Source organism: Salmo trutta, chromosome 19 (genome assembly GCF_901001165.1).
Source record: "Salmo trutta chromosome 19, fSalTru1.1, whole genome shotgun sequence".
Classification (NCBI taxonomy): domain Eukaryota; kingdom Metazoa; phylum Chordata; class Actinopteri; order Salmoniformes; family Salmonidae; genus Salmo; species Salmo trutta.
In genome coordinates this window covers 2,958,397-2,979,230 of record NC_042975.1, presented here as the reverse complement: position 1 = coordinate 2,979,230, position 20,834 = coordinate 2,958,397, and the positions used below count along the sequence as shown (strand labels likewise).

General features: G+C 42.7%; 1 protein-coding gene and 1 long non-coding RNA gene across 5 annotated transcripts in view; both read left to right on the top strand.

Annotated features, from left to right (window-relative positions):
- Positions 1 to 3,513: 3,513 nt before the first annotated feature.
- Positions 3,514 to 20,834, top strand: part of LOC115153829 (mucin-5AC) — a 56,680-nt gene continuing 39,359 nt past the window's right edge. For all 4 annotated transcript variants that reach the window (XR_003867766.1, XR_003867765.1, XR_003867764.1 and 1 more), the window contains exons 1-6: positions 3,514 to 3,825; positions 9,500 to 9,684; positions 9,955 to 10,092; positions 10,285 to 10,423; positions 15,933 to 16,107; positions 16,353 to 16,494. Coding sequence is in view for 1 of the 4 variants with exons in the window: in XM_029699434.1 (XP_029555294.1) it covers positions 3,700 to 3,825; positions 9,500 to 9,684; positions 9,955 to 10,092; positions 10,285 to 10,423; positions 15,933 to 16,107; positions 16,353 to 16,494 (905 nt within the window). In the remaining 3 variants the exon portion in view is untranslated. The remainder of the gene's footprint in view (positions 3,826 to 9,499; positions 9,685 to 9,954; positions 10,093 to 10,284; positions 10,424 to 15,932; positions 16,108 to 16,352; positions 16,495 to 20,834) is intronic.
- Positions 11,972 to 13,356, top strand: LOC115153830 (uncharacterized). Its single transcript, XR_003867767.1, has 2 exons — positions 11,972 to 12,013; positions 13,239 to 13,356. It is a non-coding gene; the product is annotated as an uncharacterized LOC115153830 (long non-coding RNA).

Sequence of the window (20,834 nt, the reverse complement as noted above, 5' to 3'; positions counted from 1 at the left end):
ACAGAGACTCAGACAGAGACTCAGACAGAGACTCAGACAGACAGACAGACAGACAGACAGACAGACAGACAGACAGACAGACAGACAGACAGACAGACAGACAGACAGACAGACAGACAGACAGACAGACACGCTTCCAATTAGAGGCAACGACAACCAGCTGCCTCTAACTGGAGGTCAATCCAAAACCCCAACATAGAAATAAAAAAACTAGATAAACACATAGAAATAGAAAATACAGAACACAAACCAAAAACCCCAAAACACACAAACCAAACACCCCCTGGCACGCCCTGACCAAACTACAATAACAAATAACCCCTTTTTCAAAAAAGCTTTATGGCAAAAGCACACCATGCAATAATCTGAGTACAGCGCTCAGCCACCAAAACAAGCCATACAAATATGTTGTGGAGTCAACAAAAGTCAGAAATAGCGTTATAAATATTCACTTACCTTTGATGATCTTCATCAGAATGCATCCCAGGAATCCCAGTTCCACAATAAATGTTTGTTTTGTTCGATAAAGTTCATCTTTATGTCCAAATACCTCCTTTTTGTTCGCGCGTTTAGTTCACTAAACCAAATGCACAAGGTGCGGACACTAAGTCCAGACAAAAAGTCAAAAAAGATCCATTACAGTTCGTAGAAACATGTCAAACGATGTATATAATCAATCTTTAGGATGTTTTTATCATAAATCTTCAATAATATTCCAACCGGACAATTCCTTTGTCTTTAGAAATGAAAGGGAACGGAGCTCGTGCTCACGGCTGTGCGCGACTAAACTAAAGGCTTTCAGCCAGACCCCTGGTTCAAACAGCTCTTATTCGCTCCCCTTTCACAATAGAAGCCTGAAACATCGTTCTAAAGACTGTTGACATCTAGTGGAAGCCTTAGGAAGTGCAATATGACCAAATTTACACTGTATATTGGATAGGCAATCACTTGAAAAACTACAAACCTCAGATTTCCCACTTTCTGGTTGGATTTTTCTCAGGTTTTCGCCTGCCATATGAGTTCTGTTACACTCACAAACATCATTCAAACAGTTTTAGAAACTTCAGAGTGTTTTCTATCCAAATCTATAATATGCATATCCTAGCTTCTGGGCCTGAGTAGCAGGCAGTTTACTCTGGGCACGCTTTTCATCCGTACGTGAAAATACTGCCCCCTAAACAACCTCAACTGGAATCCTGCCGGTCTGTCATCTGTGCTCTTACAAGCAGCTGGGAGAGAGCTCATAGTGCTAAGTAAAATCCAACCCTAAAGAACATACAGTCCACCAAGTCCTCAACTATAGACATTCCAACGTACAGTCATACTGGTCCATTATCAACAGTAACTCTGCTGGCTCTGTCAAAGACATGCCTCACTGCCAGACCCTGGTCAGACACGTCAACACACAGTCGAACTGGTTCCTTATCAGCAGCAACTCTGCTGGCTCTGTCAAAGACATGCCTCACTGCAGGCTGGAGATCTAGACAGAGGAGAGAGAGATAAGAGGAGAGATGAAGGGGTGAGAAGGAGAGAGGAGAGTTGAAGAGGAGAGAAGGAGAAAGGAGGAGAGAGAGGAGCGTTGAATGGGAGAGAAGGAGAGACAGGAGAGTTAAAGGAGAGAGAAGGAGAGTTGAAGGGGAGAGAAGGAGAAGGAGAGAGGAGAGTTGAAGGGGAGAGAAGGAGATAAGAGAGGAGAGTTGGAGGGGAGAGAAGGAGAGAGAAGGAGAGACAGGAGAGTTAAAGGAGAGAGAAGGAGAGAGAGGAGAGTTGAAGTTGAGAGAAGGAGATAAGAGAGGAGAGTTGGAGGGGAGAGAAGGAGAGAGAAGGAGAGACAGGAGAGTTAAAGGAGAGAGAAGGAGATAAGAGAGGAGAGTTGGAGGGGAGAGAGAAGGAGAGACAGGAGAGTTGAAGGAGAGAGAAGGAGGAGAACGAGGGAGAGGAGAGTTGGAGGAGAAAAGGAGAGAGAGGAGAGGAGAGTTGAAAGGAGAGAGAAGTAGAGAGAGGAGAGTTGAAGGAGAGAGATAGCAGAGAAGGAGAGAGAAGGAGAGTTGAAGGAGAGAGAAGGAGATAAGAGAGAAGATAAGGAAAAAGAAGGAGAGGAGAGTTGAGGAGAAGGAGAGAGGAGTTGAAGAGGAGAAAAAGAAAGAAATCAGTTGTAAGACTTGTGTATGACTGCTGTAAACGAAATCTGTGGTCAGCGTAAGACCTTTAATGGTACTGTCTGTTACTGTCTGCTGCTGTCTGTTACCGTCTGCTACCGTCTGTTACCGTCGGTTACCATCTGTTACCATCTGTTACCGTCTGCTGCTGTCTGTTGCTGTCGGTTGCTGTCTGTTACTGTCTGTTGCTGTCTGTTGCTGTCTGCTGCTGTCTATTACTGTCTGCTGCTGTCTGCTGCTGTCTGCTGCTGTCTGCTGCTGTCTGTTGCTGTTGCTGCTGTCTGTTACATTCTGCTACTGTCTGTTGCTGTCTGCTACTGTCTGCTACTGTCTGCTACTGTCTGCTGCTGTCTGTTGCTGTCTGCTGCTGTCTGTTACTGTCTGTTACTGTCTGTTACTGTCTGCTGCTGTCTATTACTGTCTGCTGCTGTCTGCTGCTGTCTGCTGCTGTCTGCTGCTGTCTGTTGCTGTTGCTGCTGTCTGTTACATTCTGCTACTGTCTGTTGCTGTCTGCTACTGTCTGCTACTGTCTGCTGCTGTCTGTTGCTGTCTGCTGCTGTCTGTTGCTGTTGCTGCTGTCTGCTACTGTCTGTTACTGTCCGTTACTGTCTGCTACTGTCTGTTACCGTCTGTTACCGTCTGCTACCGTCTGCTACCGTCTGCTACTGTCTGCTACTGTCTGCTACTGTCTGCTACTGTCTGTTGCTGTCTGCTACTGTCTGCTACTGTCTGCTACTGTCTGCTGCTGTCTGTTGCTGTCTGCTGCTGTCTGTTGCTGTTGCTGCTGTCTGCTACTGTCTGTTACTGTCCGTTACTGTCTGCTACTGTCTGTTACCGTCTGTTACCGTCTGCTACCGTCTGCTACCGTCTGCTACCGTCTGCTACTGTCTGCTACTGTCTGCTACTGTCTGCTACTGTCTGTTACTGTCTGCTACTGTCTGCTACTGTCTGATACTGTCTGCTACCGTCTGCTGCTGTCTGTTACCGTCTGCTGCTGTCTGTTACTGTCTGATACTGTCTGTTGCTGTCTGCTGCTGTCTGCTACTGTTTGTTACTGTCTGTTACTGTCTGTTACTGTCTGCTGCTGTCTGATACTGTCTGATACTGTCTGATACTGTCTGTTATTGTCTGATACTGTCTGCTACTGTCTGCTGCTGTCTGATACTGTCTGATACTGTCTGATACTGTCTGCTACTGTCTGTTATTGTCTGTTACTGTCTGTTACTGTCTGTTACTGTCTGCTTGTGTGTGTGCTTCTGAGTGTGGGAGATGCTTCTGTAAATGTGTGTGTGTGTGTGTGTGCATATGTGTGTGTGTGTGTGTGTGTGTGTGTGTGTGTGTGTGTGTGTGCATATGTGTGTGTGTGTGTGTGTGTGCATATGTGTGTGTGTGTGTGTGTGTGTAGTTCAGTGTGCTTGCAGGTTAATGTGCGCATGTGCCTCTACTGTACGTGTGTCTATTAAAGCAGAGTCAGTACTCAGAGAGACTCACACAGACAGACAGACAGACAGAGACAGACAGACAGAGACAGACAGACACCATGTCTCCCTCCCAGTCCTCACTACTGCTGCTGCTGCTGATGGTCTCCTGCTCCTGGGCCCCCCGCTCCTTAGGAGGAACCATGACCTTCATCTTCATAGGGACCAACCCAGACGGAACCTACGGGGTGAGAACAATGACAATGATGATGCTTCCTATTAAAGCTGCACTATGCAGAAATCACTCTGTCATTTCCTGGTTGCTACAATTCTAATAGTTTGTCTAATTTCAGTTTGTGACAAAACAAGCATGTATAGCGTAGATCTAAACTGCTGTGAAATATATTTTCAATAACCAACAATATAGTATTTTCAGCTGTTTGAAGCTGTTATACAAAACTGAAAGTAAAAGACACAGAAAGACAGATCTATAACTCACATTTCTACGTATTGCAGCTTTAAGTGTTTTCTTCAACTGAGAGAAATTATAATTTGTTCTTGTTGTCATCTTGAAAAATACATTCTTCATAGGGTTGGAATATTACTAGTAACTTTCTGAATGTACCAGTAAACTACCAGTAAACTACCAGCATTTTGAAAACATTCAAGGATTTTCCTGACGTGAAATATATAAAATATTTTTTTTAAATCCTATTACAAATCTATAAAACAAAGCAGTAAAACATTATCCTTGTCACAATCTTCGTCGTCTGATGAGGAGAAATCATCGGACCAATATGCAGCGGGTATATTGCTCATCTTTGATTTATTGAAGGTAAACACTTAAACAAAATAACGACGATAACAGCCCAGTAAGGTGCACAGACTATACTAGGAACAACCACCCACCAACACAAGAGAAAACTAACCCACTTAAATATGGCTTCCAATTAGAGGCAACGACAACCAGCTGCCTCTAACTGGAGGTCGATCCAAAACCCAAACATAGAAAAACTAGATAAACACATAGAAATAGAAAATATAGAACATAAACCAAAAACCCCGAAACACACAAACCAAATACCCTCTGCCACGTCCTGACCAAACTACAATAACAAATAACCCCTTTTACTGGTCAGGACGTGACAATTCTAAATATAACCCATAAATTTAGTGAATATTGTTGCTGAGTGTTTCACCATGGAAAATCCTGTATATTTCAATATTCAAAATTTCTCAATATATCAAAACAAATGTATTTATATAGCCCTTCTTACATCATCTGATATCTCAAAGTGCTGTACAGAAACCCAGCCTAAAACCCCAAACAGCAAGCAATGCAGGTGTAGAAGCACGGTGGCTAGGAAAAACTCCCTAGAAAGGCCAGAACCTAGGAAGAAACCTAGAGAGGAACCAGGCTCTGAGGGGTGGCCAGTCCTCTTCTGGCTGTGCCGGGTGGAGATTATAACAGCACATGGCCAAGATGTTCAAATGTTCATAAATGACCAGCAGGGTCAAATAATAATAATCACAGTGGTTGTAGAGGGTGCAACAGGTCAGCACCTCAGGAGTAAATGTCAGTTGGCTTTTCTTAGCCGATCATTGAGAGTATCTCTTCCGCTCCTGCTGTCTCTATCTTTGTTGATCTTTGATGTGAATGTTTTTGGGCCAAACTGGCGCCAGTCGCAGTTATGACAAAAATCAATAGTTGGTAGTGTTGCAGAGTTAATTGGTAAATATGTCATTGTTGATTAGATGTTTTTTAATTAATTGGGCTATTTTCTCCTTAACCACATGGTCTATCTATTAGAAAGTTATGGTAAACATGGAAATAGATATAAAGAATATGAAAAACAAATCTGAAAACATATATAAATTACCAATGTTTCCATAGATTTCCAAAATGACCTGTTAAAAATAAACATTTAATAGCAACTTTTGAAAATTACTAGGGGTTTTGCTAACCTATTCTTAGCTCAAGAGGCTTGTAAAATGGACTCTACTGGTAGAAATGGAACGCACAATGTTTCCCTTTGGTCTGTGGTGCATGTTTGCTGCCCTCTAGTGTTTAATGTTATGTATGGCTCTCCTTTTCTCACTACTTATACCCACATCTATTCACTATGTATACCCACTCCTATTCACTACTTATACCCACTCCTATTCACTACGTATACCCACTCCTATTCACTTCTTATACCCACTCCTATTCACTACATATACCCACTCCTATTCACTACGTATACCCACTCCTATTCACTTCTTATACCCACTCCTATTCACTACGTATACCCACTCCTATTCACTACTTATACCCACTCCCTTTCACTACTTATACCCACTCCTATTCACTACTTATACCCACTCCTATTCACTACTTATACCCACTCCTATTCACTTCTTATACCCACTCCTATTCACTACATATACCCACTCCTATTCACTACGTATACCCACTCCTATTCACTTCTTATACCCACTCCTATTCACTACTTATACCCACTCCTATTCACTACTTATACCCACATCTATTCACTACTTATACACACCCCTATTCACTACGTATACCCACTCCTATTCACTACTTATACACACTCCTATTCACTACTTATACCCACTCCTATTCACTACTTATACCCACTCCTATTCACTGCTTATACCCACTCCTATTCACTACTTATACCCACTCCTATTCACCACTTATACCCACTCCTATTCACTACTTATACCCACTCCTATTCACTGCTTATACCCGCTCCTCTTCACTGCTTATACCCACTCCTATTCACTACTTATACACACTCATATTCACTACTTATACCCACTCCTATTCACTACTTATACCCACTCCTATTCACTACTTATACCCACTCCTATTCACTACTTATCCACACTCCTATTCACTACTTATACCCACTCCTATTCACTGCTTATACCCACTCCTATTCACTACTTATACCCACTCCTATTCACCACTTATACCCACTCCTATTCACTACTTATACACACTCCTATTCACTACTTATACCCACTCCTATTCACTGCTTATACCCACTCCTATTCACTACTTATACCCACTCCTATTCACTACGTATACCCACTCCTCTTCACTGCTTAAATCCTACCGAATTCGACTACGTACACCCACTCCTATTCACTACTTATATCCACTCCTATTCACTACGTACACCCACTCCTCTTCACTGCTTAAATCCTACCCTATTCGACTACGTACACCCACTCCTATTCACTACGTACACCCACTCCTATTCACTATGTACACCCACTCCTATTCACTGCTTATATCCACTCCTATTCACTACTTATACCCACTCCTATTCCCTACGTACAACCACTCCTATTCACTGCTTATACCCACTCCTATTCACTGCTTATACCCACTCCTATTCACTGCTTATACCCACTCCTATTCACTGCTTATACCCACTCCTATTCAAGTCTTCTCAGTATACAATGCCCCCCCATCCACCCCTACGGATCTATTAAACTTACTCCACATTTTCAAAGTGATAGAATATTTTTGAAAATGTTCCACATTAATACAAAAACCATGTCTTCACACCCTGTTGGTCGGCAGGTAGCCTCGTGGTTAGAGTGTAGGGGCGGCAGGTAGCCTAGTGGTTAGAGTGTAGGGGCGGTAGGTAGCCTAGTGGTTAGAGTGTAGGGGTGGTAGGTAGCCTAGTGGTTAGAGTGTAGGGGGGGCAGGTAGCCTAGTGGTTAGAGTGTAGGGGGGAGGCAGGTAGCTTAGTGGTTAAAGTGTAGGGGAGAGGGCAGGTAGCCTAGTGGTTAGAGTGTAGGGGCGGCAGGTAGCCTAGTGGTTAGAGTGTAGGGGGGGCAGGTAGCCTAGTTGTTAGAGTGTAGGGGCGGCAGGTAGCCTAGTGGTTAGAGTGTAGGGGTGGCAGGTAGCCTAGTGGTTAGAGTGTAGGGGCGGTAGGTAGCCTAGTGGTTAGAGTATAGTGGTGGCAGGTAGCCTAGTGGTTAGAGTGTAGGGGGGTAGGTAGCCTAGTGGTTAGAGTATAGGGGAGAGGGCAGGTAGCCTAGTGGTTAGAGTGTAGGGGGGGGGAAGATAGCCTAGTGGTTAGAGTGTAGGGGCGGCAGGTAGCCTAGTGGTTAGAGTGTAGGGGCGGTAGGTAGCCTAGTTGTTAGAGTGTAGGGGCGGCAGGTAGCCTAGTGGTTAGAGTGTAGTGGTGGCAGGTAGCCTAGTGGTTAGAGTGTAGGGGGGTAGGCAGCCTAGTGGTTAGAGTGTAGGGGAGAGGGCAGGTAGCCTAGTGGTTAGAGTGTAGGGGGGGGGAAGATAGCCTAGTGGTTAGAGTGTAGGGGCGGCAGGTAGTCTAGTGGTTAGAGTGTAGGAGCGGTAGGTAGCCTAGTGGTTAGAGCTTTGTGCCAGTAACCGAAAGGTTGCTAGATCGAATTCCCGAACTGACAAGATAAAAATCTGTCATTCTACCCCTGAACCATGTGGTTATTCCACTGTTCCTAGGCCGTCATCGTCAATAAGAATTTGTTCTTAACTGTCTAGTAAAATAAAACCCTTGAGATAATACTTGGTGGAAGCTCTGTTTACAGTTGTACATTTTTTCTACCAAGATTCTACCAACTTGGAACAAATTTTAGGGTAACACAAAGAGCTCAAGCTCAGTAAAACCATTCTGGTGTGTTTTTATTATGTGTAAATGTCTCGCTGAACATAACTTTCCCAGGGTTAGATTTTCAGAAGATTGAGGTATTTCCATCTAACTTTCCTTCTTCATATTTATTTTGATCGTGACAAACTCCCCAGTTCCTGCCGGTGACAAGCATACCCATAACCAATTTCTAGGGAGTTTTTCCTAGGGAGTTTTTCCTAGCCACCGTGCTTCTTTCACATGCATTGCTTGCTGTTTGGGGTTTTAGGCTGGGTTTCTGTACAGCACTTTGAGATTTCAGCTGATGTACGAAGGGCTATATAAATACATTTGATTTGATTTGATAACATGATGCAGCCACAAAACTTGAAAATACAGAGAATCAATTACAAAAGACATTATTCTAAAGACACAACTGAATGGTTCACCAAGAGGTTATGAGTGTTCCTGATTGGTCCAGTTTCCATCCTCATGACTTCAATCAGCTTGGAAATATTTAACTAGGCAAGTCAGTTAAGAGCAAATTCTTATTTACAATGACAGCCTAGGAACAGTGGATTAACTGCCTTGTTCAGGGGCAGAACAACAGATTTTTTATCTTGGCAGCTCTGGGATTTGATTTTGCAACCATTCGGTTACTAGTCTAACACTAACCACTAGGCTACCTGCCACCCCAATACAATCGCTACAATACAATCCCCGAGCTGACAAGGTAAAAATCTGTCGTTCTGCCCCTGAACAAGGCAGTTAACCCACTGTTCCTAGGCTGTCATTGAAAATAGGACTTTGTCCTTAACTGACTTGCCTACCTAAATAAAAAAATAAAAATTGTATATCTATTTCACAATTTGAAATTAATTTAGCCTGTTGTTGATAACTAAGTGTTGCTTTGAGTTGATATTATCTGTTGTTGATAACTAACTGTTGTTTTGAATTGATATTGCCTGTTGCCTATTTCGTCCACCAATGATTATGTTGTGCCTAACCAGTCCCTCTTCAATCAGGCTTTGTTGGAACATGGTTTGTTCTCTACAGAAGGCTTGTTGTATCATTGTAATCCCTGACAAAGGCTGAAATGAATCAGAGTTTAGAATGTTCTGTACTATTGAATGTACCATAATGATAAAGGCATTTAGCTATATGAAGAATGCCTTGCTCCTCCTTGTTCTCTTACCCTCCTTACCAAAGAGAACATTTGTCTTTGTTGCACACTTGTTAAAGACAGCAGTCTAGCAATGTGTCTGAAGTGGTGGTTTTATGAAGTGTGACGTTGCAGGTGGACGTTTATTACAAGACAGCCTTTACACGTTGTGGTACATGGTTGTGTACCAGTGAGGACTGTGGGAATGAGGTTATGATAGAGGGTCAGACAGTGGACCAGGAGATGTCTGGGGACTGGTGTCAGACAGAAGGAGTCTTTAATGTTGACTTATCCAGTAACACAGTCGACTTTTCTCTGCGGTGAGTGTTTCTTTTCTATTCAAATCTTCCATCCGTTACCAGTGTGTTTATGAACCTGATTTGTAGTAACAGGGAACAGATAAGTTATTGCATCCTGGTGACCAAAGTAGTTATAGAGAATATGTCCAACATGTCCATTTACAACAGGAAGGAGAAAACACACATTAGTTAACACACACAGTATTGTACATGATGAACACCATAACAACAACAGTGTTTAGGATGTGTTTTTGGAACTCACCTTTCACCTTTGTCTCTTTATCATTACAGATTGAATAGAAGTTTATGGATAGACAATGATAATTCTGTTGTTGTTTGGAGGCTGTGGCCCTATGTGGATCTTGGGGTCAGGTCTGACACGGGGACAGTCAACCGATCTCCACAGACCACTGTCATACCTCTAATGCGGTAAATACTCCTACTGATCAGTGTTAAGTGATTTAGTTCAATGAACAAGAGATTTTATCAATCTGTGTGTTTTATTCAGTCAATAGAAAACAGGTCTGAAACACTGCAATAATCCCTCTCTCTCTCTCTCTCTCTCTCTCTCTCTCTCTCTCTCTCTCTCTCTCTCTCTCTCTCTCTCTCTCTCTCTCTCAGTGTCCCTGCTAATTGTCAAAGAGATTTCAACCTGTTGCTGTTTGATCCAGATGGGGATCAGGTCAGATGCAGATATGCAGTACCAACGGATGAGTGTTACACATCAAGTGACCTTCCTAATGACTTCACTCTACGAGAGGTTAGTATCCAAGTAGAACAACACAGACAACGATGGACTATGATGATGAAGGCAGCAACGAGCTGTCCAAAGCAGGTTACTGTCATTTAACATGCCAAGGCACCAACTAGCTGTCCAAAGCAGGTTACAGTCATTTAACATGCCAAGGCACCAACTAGCTGTCCAAAGCAGGTTACAGTCATTTAACATGCCAAGGCACCAACTAGCTGTCCAAACCATGTTACTGTCATTTAACATGCCAAGGCAGCAACCAGCTGGCCAAAGCAGATTACTGTCATAACGGCAATGTTAGAGTAACATGAACATGACTTTCTGAATTACTACCATATAGATGGGTTGGTTGTTTAGCAACAAAACTGATAATACACAACTATGGGACAAAACAGACGGGGTTGGCTTAGCTTGTTGACAACATGTAAACTATATTTACTCTCCAATGTTTATTGAAAACATAAATACACTTAACAATGAGCTCTTGTTGTGTCTCAAATCATCATTACAGTTGTTGATTTGATAGCTAGCCATTATTTGCCATATTAGCATATACATGACATCAGTCAAAACACCTCAAAACAAGACATGGTATTTATAATAAGATACAACGAGCTGAAACGAGCCTTCTACGATAAGTGCATCATTTCTGTGAAATTGTCAACCAACCCGTCTATATTCTATCTGAAAAAATAATAATTAGGGTTTGTTTATGAAGGTCTTGGGTGACATTAGAATACAAAAACATATATATTTCAAAGTTAACAATAACATTTTCATTAGTTTATGCTACTGTATCTGCTGCCTTGTGCTCACTTCTGGAATGCAGGTGAACAGTGGTTCATCAGGACTGGCTCGGCACGTCGAGTGTTAAGTGTTCTACAGTATATTGTTAGTTGATGAGTTGTTGTGTTCTACAGTATATTGTTAGTTGGTGAGTTGTGTTCTACAGTATATTGTTAGTTGATGAGTTGTTGTGTTCTACAGTATATTGTTAGTTGTTATGTTGTTGTGTTATATAGTATATTGTTAGTTGGTGAGTTGTTGTGGATGGTTGAATGACAGTCATGTGATTGCTGTAACGTTCCAGGTTGATCAAATCAAAATCTAATTTTATTGGTCAAATACACGTGTTTAGCAGATGTTATTGCAGATGTAGCGAAATGCTTGTGTTTCTAGCTCCAACAGTGCAGTAATATCTAACAAGTAATATCTAACAATACACACACTCTAAAGTAAAGGAATGGAATTAAGAATATACAGTATAAATATTTGGACGAGCGATGTCAGAGCGGCATAGACAAAGATACAGTAGAATAGGATACAGTATATACATATGAGATGAGTAATGCAAAATATGTAAGCATTATTAAAGTGGACAGTGATTTGAGTCTGTATGTTGGCAGCAGCCTCTAATGTGCTAGTGATGGCCGTTTAACAGTCTGATGGTCTTGAGATAGAAGCTGTTTTTCAGTCTCTCGGTCCCAGCTTTGATGCACCTGTACTGACCTCGCCTTCTGGATGATAGCGGGGTGAACAGGCAGTGGCTCGGGTGGTTGTTGTCCTTGATGATCTTTTTGGCCTTCCTGTGACATTGAGGTAATATGTACATGTAGGTAGAGTTAAAGTGACCATAGATAATAAACAGAGAGTAGCAGCAGCGTAAAGGGGGGAGGGGGCAATGCAAATTGTCTGGGTAGACATTTGATTAGCTGTTCAGGAGTCTTATGGCTTGGGGGGTAGAAGCTGTTAAGAAGCCTTTTGGACCTAGACTTGGCAACGGGACTTAAAAACTGTATTATCTTATGTTTCACCGAGTCGTGGCTGAACAACGATATTAATAACACATCTGGCAGGTTATACACTGTATCGGCAGGACAGAACAGCAGCCTCTGGTAAGACAAGGGGTGGCGGTCGATGTATATTTGTAAACAACAGCTGGTGAACAATATCTAAGGAAGTCTCAAAGTTTTGCTCGCCTGAGGTAGAGTATCTCATGATAAGCTGTAGACCACACTATCTACCTAGAGAGTTTTCATCTGTATTTATCGTAGCTGTCTACTGACCAACACAGACCGATGCTGGCACTAAGACTGCACTCAATGAGCTGTAAACCGCCATAAGCAAACAGGAAAACCCTCATCCAGAGGTGGCGTTCCTAGTGGCCGGGGACTTTAATGCAGGGAAACTTGTAATAATAACAACTAATAGCTAATGTAAATTGGACAGGGCAGTTAGATTAACAAGAATTTAAGCTTTCGGCCCATATCAGATATGTCTATGTCCTGGGAATTGTTCTTGTTACTTACAACCTCATGCTAATCGCGTTAGCCTACGTTCGCTCAACCGTCCAATGTTAATAATGCTGTTATTGATGTTAATCAGAGATGTCTTCAGAATAAAGAAACAGTCACTAGATATACGGCCCATTGTTTTTCATTTCTCATACAGCTGCATACTGGACTTTAACCTTAACCCAGTTTTTTATAAGTGTAGTTTGCTGTTTTCACATGTTATTATGTTTTCACATGTTATTATGTTTTCATGTTATTATGTTTTCATGTTATTATGTTTTCACATGTTATTATGTTTTCACATGTTATTATGTTTTCACATGTTATTATGTTTCCACATGTTATTATGTTTTCACATGTTATTATGTTTTCACATGTTATTATGTTTTCACATGTTATTATGTTTTCATGTTATTATGTTTTCACATGTTATTATGTTTTCACATGTTATTATGTTTTCATGTTATTATGTTTTCATGTTATTATGTTTTCATGTTATTATGTTTTCATGTTACAAATGGACCAAGTAGCGGGGTAAGGAGCGATGGGAAGATAATATGGACTGTCGGGAAAAGGAGACATGGGCAGAATTGAGGAGGCATTTCCAGGGCTATGGAGGAGTTAAAGGAGCCCGAGAGGCAGCCCCAATAAAAAAAAATTGGGGGGCACACGGGTAGTTTGGCTGGGCGAGGATTGAGCCCCAGGCCAAATCCCTGTACCTTTTTTGGGCAACCAGTGACTGGACAGGTCCCGTGCTTCGGGGTAATGGGTACTGTGGCGAGGCCAAGTATTTTTAGGCCGGTACGCGCAGTACCAGCGCCCCGCATTTGCCAGGGGGAAGTGCGCATCCAGCCAGTAAGAGCGATGCCAGTTCTGCGCTCAAGACTGCCAGTACGTCTCTACGGTCCAGTGCGTCAGCCCAGTCCGACTTGTCCTGTTCCCGCTCCCCGCACTAGCCATGAGGTGCGTGTTCCCAGGCTGATACCTCCAGTACCAGCACCACGCATCAGGCTTCCAGTGCGTCAACCCAGTCCGACTCGGCCTGTTCCCGCTCCCCGCACTAGACCTGAGGTGCGTGTCCCCAGACTGGCACATCCCGTACCAGTACCACGCATCAGGCTTCCAGTGCGTCAGCCCAGCCTCGAGAGTTCGGCACCAGTGTGCAGTCCTGAGTCTCCAGCAACAGTCCCTCGTCCAGAACTTCCGGCAACAGTGCCTTGTCCAGAGCTTCCAGTGACAGTGCCCCGGAGAGAGAGGGCCCGCTGTTCGGAACCGAGAGAGACGGCCCGCTGTTCGGAACCGAGAGAGACGGCCCGCTGTTCGGAACCGAGAGAGACGGCCCGCTGTTCGGAACCGAGAGAGACGGCCCGCTGTTCGGAACCGAGGGAGTCTGCCCGCTGTTCGGAACCGAGGGAGTCTGCCTGCGACCCGGAACCGAGGGAGTCTGCCTGCGACCCGGAACCGAGGGAGTCTGCCTGCGACCCGGAACCGAGGGAGTCTGCCTGCGACCCGGAACCGATGGGGTCTGCCTGCGACCCGGGACCGAGGGGGATCGGCCTGCGACCCGGGACCGAGGGGATCGGCCTGCGACCCGGGACCTAGGGGATCGGCCTGCGACCCGGGACTGAGGGAATCTGCCTGTGACCCAGAACCGGGTGAGTCTGCCTACGATCCGAAAATAAAAATAATGAACTGTGAACTGAATGAGTCTGCCTACAGCCCGGAACCGAAGGAGTCGGCTTACGACCCGGAACCGAAGGAGTCTGCCTACTGTCCGGAGCAAAGCAAGTCTGGCTACAGTCTGGAGGGCAGTAGGCCAGAGCCAGAACCTCCTGTTTAGGTGGGTTGGGAAGGGGGGGTGTAGCACAGGTGCCGTTGTTGACGGCAGCCACCCTCCCTTCCCTCCCTTTAGTTTAGGGGGATTTTTTTGTTGTTTTGTTTTTTTGTTTTTTTATGTATGAGGTGCATCTGGGGTCTGCACCTTTAGGGGGGGGGTACTGACACGTCCTGACCAGTATAAGGGTTATTGTAGTTTGGTCAGGACGTGGCAGAGGGTATTTTGTTTACGTGGTTCGGGGTGGTGATTTATTTAGTCGGGTGTTTGTTTAATCAGTTCCGGGTTTTTGGGTGTCTGTTCTATTTCTATACTTAGTTAATTGTGGTATGGACTCTCAATTGAAGGCAGGTGTTGCCTTTGATTGGGAGTCCTATAAGTAGGTGTGTGTTTGGTTTGTCATTTGTGGGTAGTTGTATGTTAGCACTGCTTTTGTTTAGCCTGCTACACTGGTCCTGTCGTGAGTTTGTTTATTGTTTTTTCCTCGTGTTCACTTTAGTTATTAAATATATGATGAACATGCAACCCGCTGCGCCTTGGTCCTTTTTTCCGAACGACTGCCGTTACAGATGTTATGTTTTCACATGTTATTATGTTTTCACATGTTATTATGTTTTCACATGTGAAAACATAATAACATGTGAAAACATTAAAACATAATAACATGTTATGTTTTCATGTTATTACGTTTTCACATGTTATTATAAAGTAATGCAAGTTTTTTTCCGTAATGGGTTTATATTTGTTTATAGATGAAACCACTTTATTTCAGATGCATCAAAGGTTAGCTAGCTACTTCAGCATTACTAGCAGCAGGCTCCAATTCTGATAGGAGAACCAGTTAGCAGCAGGCTTCCATTCTAATAGGAGAACCAGTTAGCAGCAGGCTTCCATTCTGATAGGAGAACCAATTAGCAGCAGGCTTCCATTCTGATAGGAGAACCAGTTAGCAGCAGGCTTCCATTCTGATTGGAGAACCTTGGATTACCTCATCGTTCAGGTTTTTCCCGGGTTCTGAGAGCCTATTGGAGCCCTAGGAATAGTCACGTTACAGCTAAGATCCTTACTCTTCAATAAACAGAGGCAAGAAGAACGACTCCTTGTCAGACAGGCCACTTCCTGCATGAAACCTTGTCAGGTTTTTGCCTGCCATAGGAGTTCTGTTATACTCACAGACACCATTCAAACAGTTTTAGAAACTTTAGTGTGTTTTCTATCCAAACCTGAACAATAATATGCATATTCTAGCTTCTGAGTTGGTGTAGGAGGCAGTTAAAAATGGGCACATATTTTTTCCAAAATTCTCAATACTGCCCCCTAGCCCAGGTCAATAATGTACAAGCAATAACAGATTGCCTGTTTAATCTTGTTTTTACCTTGTCTTCCTCAGAACTGCACCTTGTCATTTTGGGGCAACAGTAATACCACTGGAACATATGCAGTTCAGTTAATGATGGAGGATTTCCCTACTCAGTCCATCTCTCTCTCCTATACTGACGGATATCAATCTAACAGGACCTCAAACGATACACTCTGCAAACTACCTGTTCAGTTTGTAGTGAGAGGTACATGTATATTATCAATATAGTTTATCTTAATATCTACTTTCTAATAAGTTGTTTCTCTGTAGAGAATAAGATGATGCCTGTGGCTTGTTTCCAGTAGTAGTAGAAGTAGTGAATTTGATTGTCATTTCATTTTATGCAGAGTTTCCAAACCTGTAGCATAGTAGAGGGGTTGTGGTAATGATTTATACTGAAAAACATGACGCTATGTGTTGTATCTCAATACTCCATGGTTTGTCTTTCAGTGGACCCCCCGGTGACATCCTGTATGGAGGGGTTGGACCTACCCATGTTCGTGTCTCCAACACCAGCCCAGGGTACACTGCTGAACGCCTCTGCAGACCAACCCCTGGAAATCATTGTCAGAGCACAGGCTACCAACTCCACGTAAGAGAAAGGAAACGTGGAAACACATAGCCGATAGGTAATAGACTAAATCAGGGATAGTTCGAAGAACGTGTGTGTTGATCAATTAAGTTCATTAATTAGTTAGGACCTCCCCTCACCTGGTCTAGGTCTTAATTGATTAGTTAGGACCTCCTCTCACCTGGTTGTCTAGGTCTTAAATGATTAGTTAGGACTTACTCTCACCTGGTTGTCTAGGTCTTAATTGATTAGTTAGGACCTCCCCTCACCTGGTTGTCTAGGTCTTAATTGATTAGTTAGGACCTCCTCTCACCTGGTTGTCTAGGTCTACATTGATTAGGTAGGACCTCCCCTCGCCTGGTTGTCTAGGTCTTAATTGATTGGTTAGGACCTTCTCTCACCTGGTTGTCTAGGTCTTAATTGATTAGTTAGGAACTCCTCTAACCTGGTTGTCTAGGTCTAAATTGATTAGGTAGGACCTCCCCTCACCTGGTTGTCTAGGTCTTAATTGATTAGTTAGGAACTCCCCTCACCTGGTTGCAATAATCTGAGTACTGTGCTCAGAAAAAAACAGCAGGCAATTATAGACACCGGCCATCTTGGAGTCATCTAAACGCATAAATAGCATTATAAATATTCACTTACCTTTAATAATCTTCATCAGAAGGCACTTGCAGGAATCCCAGGTCCACAATAAATGTTGTTTTGTTCGATAAAGTTCATAATTTATGTCCAAATAAATCCATGTTGTTTGCGCCTTCAGTAGGCTACTCAAAATGTAGGGCGCGCGAGGGAAATGTGATGACGGAAAGTCAAGGGAAAGTTCTATTTACGTTCGTTCAAACATGTCAAACGTTGTATAGCATCAACCTTTAGGGCCTTGAGAACGTGAAACTTCAGTAATATTCCAACCGGACGTTTGCATTGCCTTGAAAAATGGTTTGGAACACAGGGGACTTCTTCACATGAACACGCCCTATGAACTCAATGGATTTTCAGGGCACCTGCTTACCAGCGTTCTCCTTCGGTCTGTGTTTACCGCAAAAGGCTCAAACAACTTTCTAAGACTGTTGACATCTAGTGGAAGCCTTAGGAAGTGCTATTTGAGTCCTAACTCACTGTGTGTCAGAAAGGCCAGGACTTGAGTACTACAGGAACCAGATTTTCATTTCCTGCTTGGAATCTTCTCAGGTTTTTGCCTGCCATATGAGTTCTGTTATACTGACAGACATCATTCAAACAGTTTTGGGAACTTTAGAGTGTTTTCTATCCAAATCTACTAATAATATGCATATCCTAGCTTCTGAGTTTGAGTAGGAGGCAGTTTTAATATGGGCACGTATTTCATCCGAATGTGACAATACTGCCCCTAGCCCTAAAAGGTTTAAGCTAGAGGTCTGCACTGTCCCACAGTGTTATTTTAGACGTAGTGAAGCATCTCACTTGCCAGTAAATGCTTCAGCAATTTTGCGCCCAATAGCCAATATAAAACGCAAAATGTTTATTTAAAAAATGGATGACATTTCCTGAGATTCTCAGGTGTCCCATTATTTTAGGCTATCTGTTTTACTGGGCAATATCAGCCAATATAATAGATGTAGTATAAAGAGAACAGAGTTGGAGAGACTTACACTTTCCCTTGAGCCATTTTTATAGCCTACCTTGTAGGAGCGGGAAGATTTTCAGACGGAGAAATATGGGTGATCAATATTTATTTTTAGGCAATGTAGTAAACTATAGCCTAATTATATTTAGGAAGTACATTTCCTAAGAAAGATAACTGCCCCGTGCTTCTCCATTCAGCCTTGTTTATTTAAACCACACGCTCACCTGATCTCGCAGGTACGGCTACTGAACTTGAAGCAGCAAGAATGATGACAGTGACACTTGCTACGTTTTTCATATTGGATATAGCCAATTAGCATTTAGCCTACCTTTTAGGAGGACAATTAGCATATAGCCTACCTTTTAGGAGGACGATTAGCATTTTGCCTAAATTTTAGGAGGACGATTAGCATTTTGCCTAGCTTTTAGGAGGGCGATTAGCATATAGCCTAGCTTTTAGGAGGGCGATTAGCATATAGCCTAGCTTTTAGGAGGGCGATTAGCATATAGCCTAGCTTTTAGGAGGGCGATTAGCATATAGCCTAGCTTTTAGGAGGGCGATTAGCATATAGCCTAGCTTTTAGGAGGGCGATTAGCATATAGCCTAGCTTTTAGGAGGGCGATTAGCATATAGCCTAGCTTTTAGGAGGGCGATTAGTATATAGCCTAGCTTTTAGGAGGGCGATTAGTATATAGCCTAGCTTTTAGGAGGACGATTAGCGTATAGCCTACCTTTTAGGAGGGCGATTAGCGTATAGCCTACCTTTTAGGAGGGCGATTAGCGTATAGCCTACCTTTTAGGAGTACGATTAGCGTATAGCCTACCTTTTAGGAGGACGATTAGCGTATAGCCTACCTTTTAGGATGACGATTTAGTAGCCTTACCTATGGTCACCATAGTAACCTAACCTATGGTCACCATAGTAACCTAACCTATGGTCACCATAGTAACCTAACCTATGGTCACCAAAGTAACCTAACCTATGGTCACCATAGTAACCTAACCTATGGTCACCATAGTAACCTATGTGCGCGTTGTAACTTTTTCTTTTCAATGTTGATTTAGTTTTTTAATTGCACTTGGACTCATGTTGGTTGAGCCCTACTTCCTTCCATTCAAATGATTTATTTACAGACACTGTGATAAACTACAGTCTAATCATATTTAATTAAATGTTTATCCTCTCTAGGGTAGGGGGCAGTATTTTCACGGCCGGATAAAAAACGTACCCGATTTAATCTGGTTACTATTCTTACCCAGAAACTAGGATATGCATATAATTAGTAGGGGTGGATAGAAAACACCCTAAAGTTTCTAAAACTGTTTGAATGGTGTCTGTGAGTATAACAGAACTCATATAGCAGTCAAAACTCAGAGCGAAACTCAAACAGGAAGTGGATGTCTGAGGTGTGGAATCACATTCAAACCTCGGCCTATGATACAAACAGGATCTGATTAGTCATGTAGCACTTCATAAGGCTTCCTCTAGATGTCAACAGTCTTTACAAAGTGGTTTGAGTGTTCTCCGGCAGAAACTGACCGAAGGAGAAGCATGGAAAGGTGGTCACAAGCTGATGGCCTATTCTTCTATGGGTGCGCGCTCCCGTGGTATACCCTCTCGTTCCTAACGTTTCAAAAGAGAATGCATTCGTCCGCCTTGAATATTATTGAAGTTCTCGTCGAAAAAGGCCCTAAAGATTTATGCTTTACAACGTTTGACATGTTTGAACGCCCGAAAATATTTTTTTTTCCGTACTTTTAGTGACGATGTTTTCCGCGCGCTTCGGTCTTTTGGGATAGAGTACAGTAGCCTACAGGACGCGTTATCAAGACGGAGCAATTTCGACATAAATTATGAACTTTTTCGAACAAACCGACATTTGTTATCGACCTGGGATATCCTGGAAGTGCCTTGTGTTGAAGATAAGCAAAGGTAATGGAAAATTTACAAAACTATATAAATTATTTGACATGGTTCCAAGATGGCGCTAACCTCCTTCGCCTAGCCTATTTTTCTGAGCATAGTACCTCGTTTATTGCAAAGTGTGATTTCCCAGTAATGTTATATTTTTATCCGGCAATGCGGTTGCATTCACGAGATGTTAATCTGTAATTCTTTGAATGACAATATAATATTTTATAAATGTGTTCTATATGTTATTTAGTAAATTGTAGAGCTGATCACCGGAAGTTTTTGAGGGAAAATATTTTATGAACGTCACGCGCCACTGTAAAATGCTGTTTTTATATATAAATATGAACTTTATCGAACAAAATAATGCATGTATTGTGTAACATGATGTCCTTGGAGTGTCATCTGATGAAGATTGTCAAAGGTTAGTCGCCATTTAGCTGGGTTTTGGTTATTTGTGATGCATGGTGGTTGCTTAGAAAATCACTATGTGGTTCTTTTTAGCTGGGGACTCTCCTAACATATTCTAATGTTTTGCTTTCGCTGTAAATCCTTTTTGAAATCAGACAACGTAGTTTGATTAACGAGAGTCTAATCTTTCAAATGGTGTAAAGTAGTCATATTTTTGAGAAATTGGCTGTTGACTAGGCGGGACGATTTCGTCAAACACATACCCGAGAGAGGTTAAACTAACTGCCACGTGATTCTCCGCCCATGTAGACAGACTACTTTCAATGAGACCACACGCCAAACTAGGAGAAGAAAGGTAGTCGACTGAAGTTAAAGAAGCGAATTCTGAGTATGTGACTAATGCGAAAAATACAGGATTTTAATACGATTGGT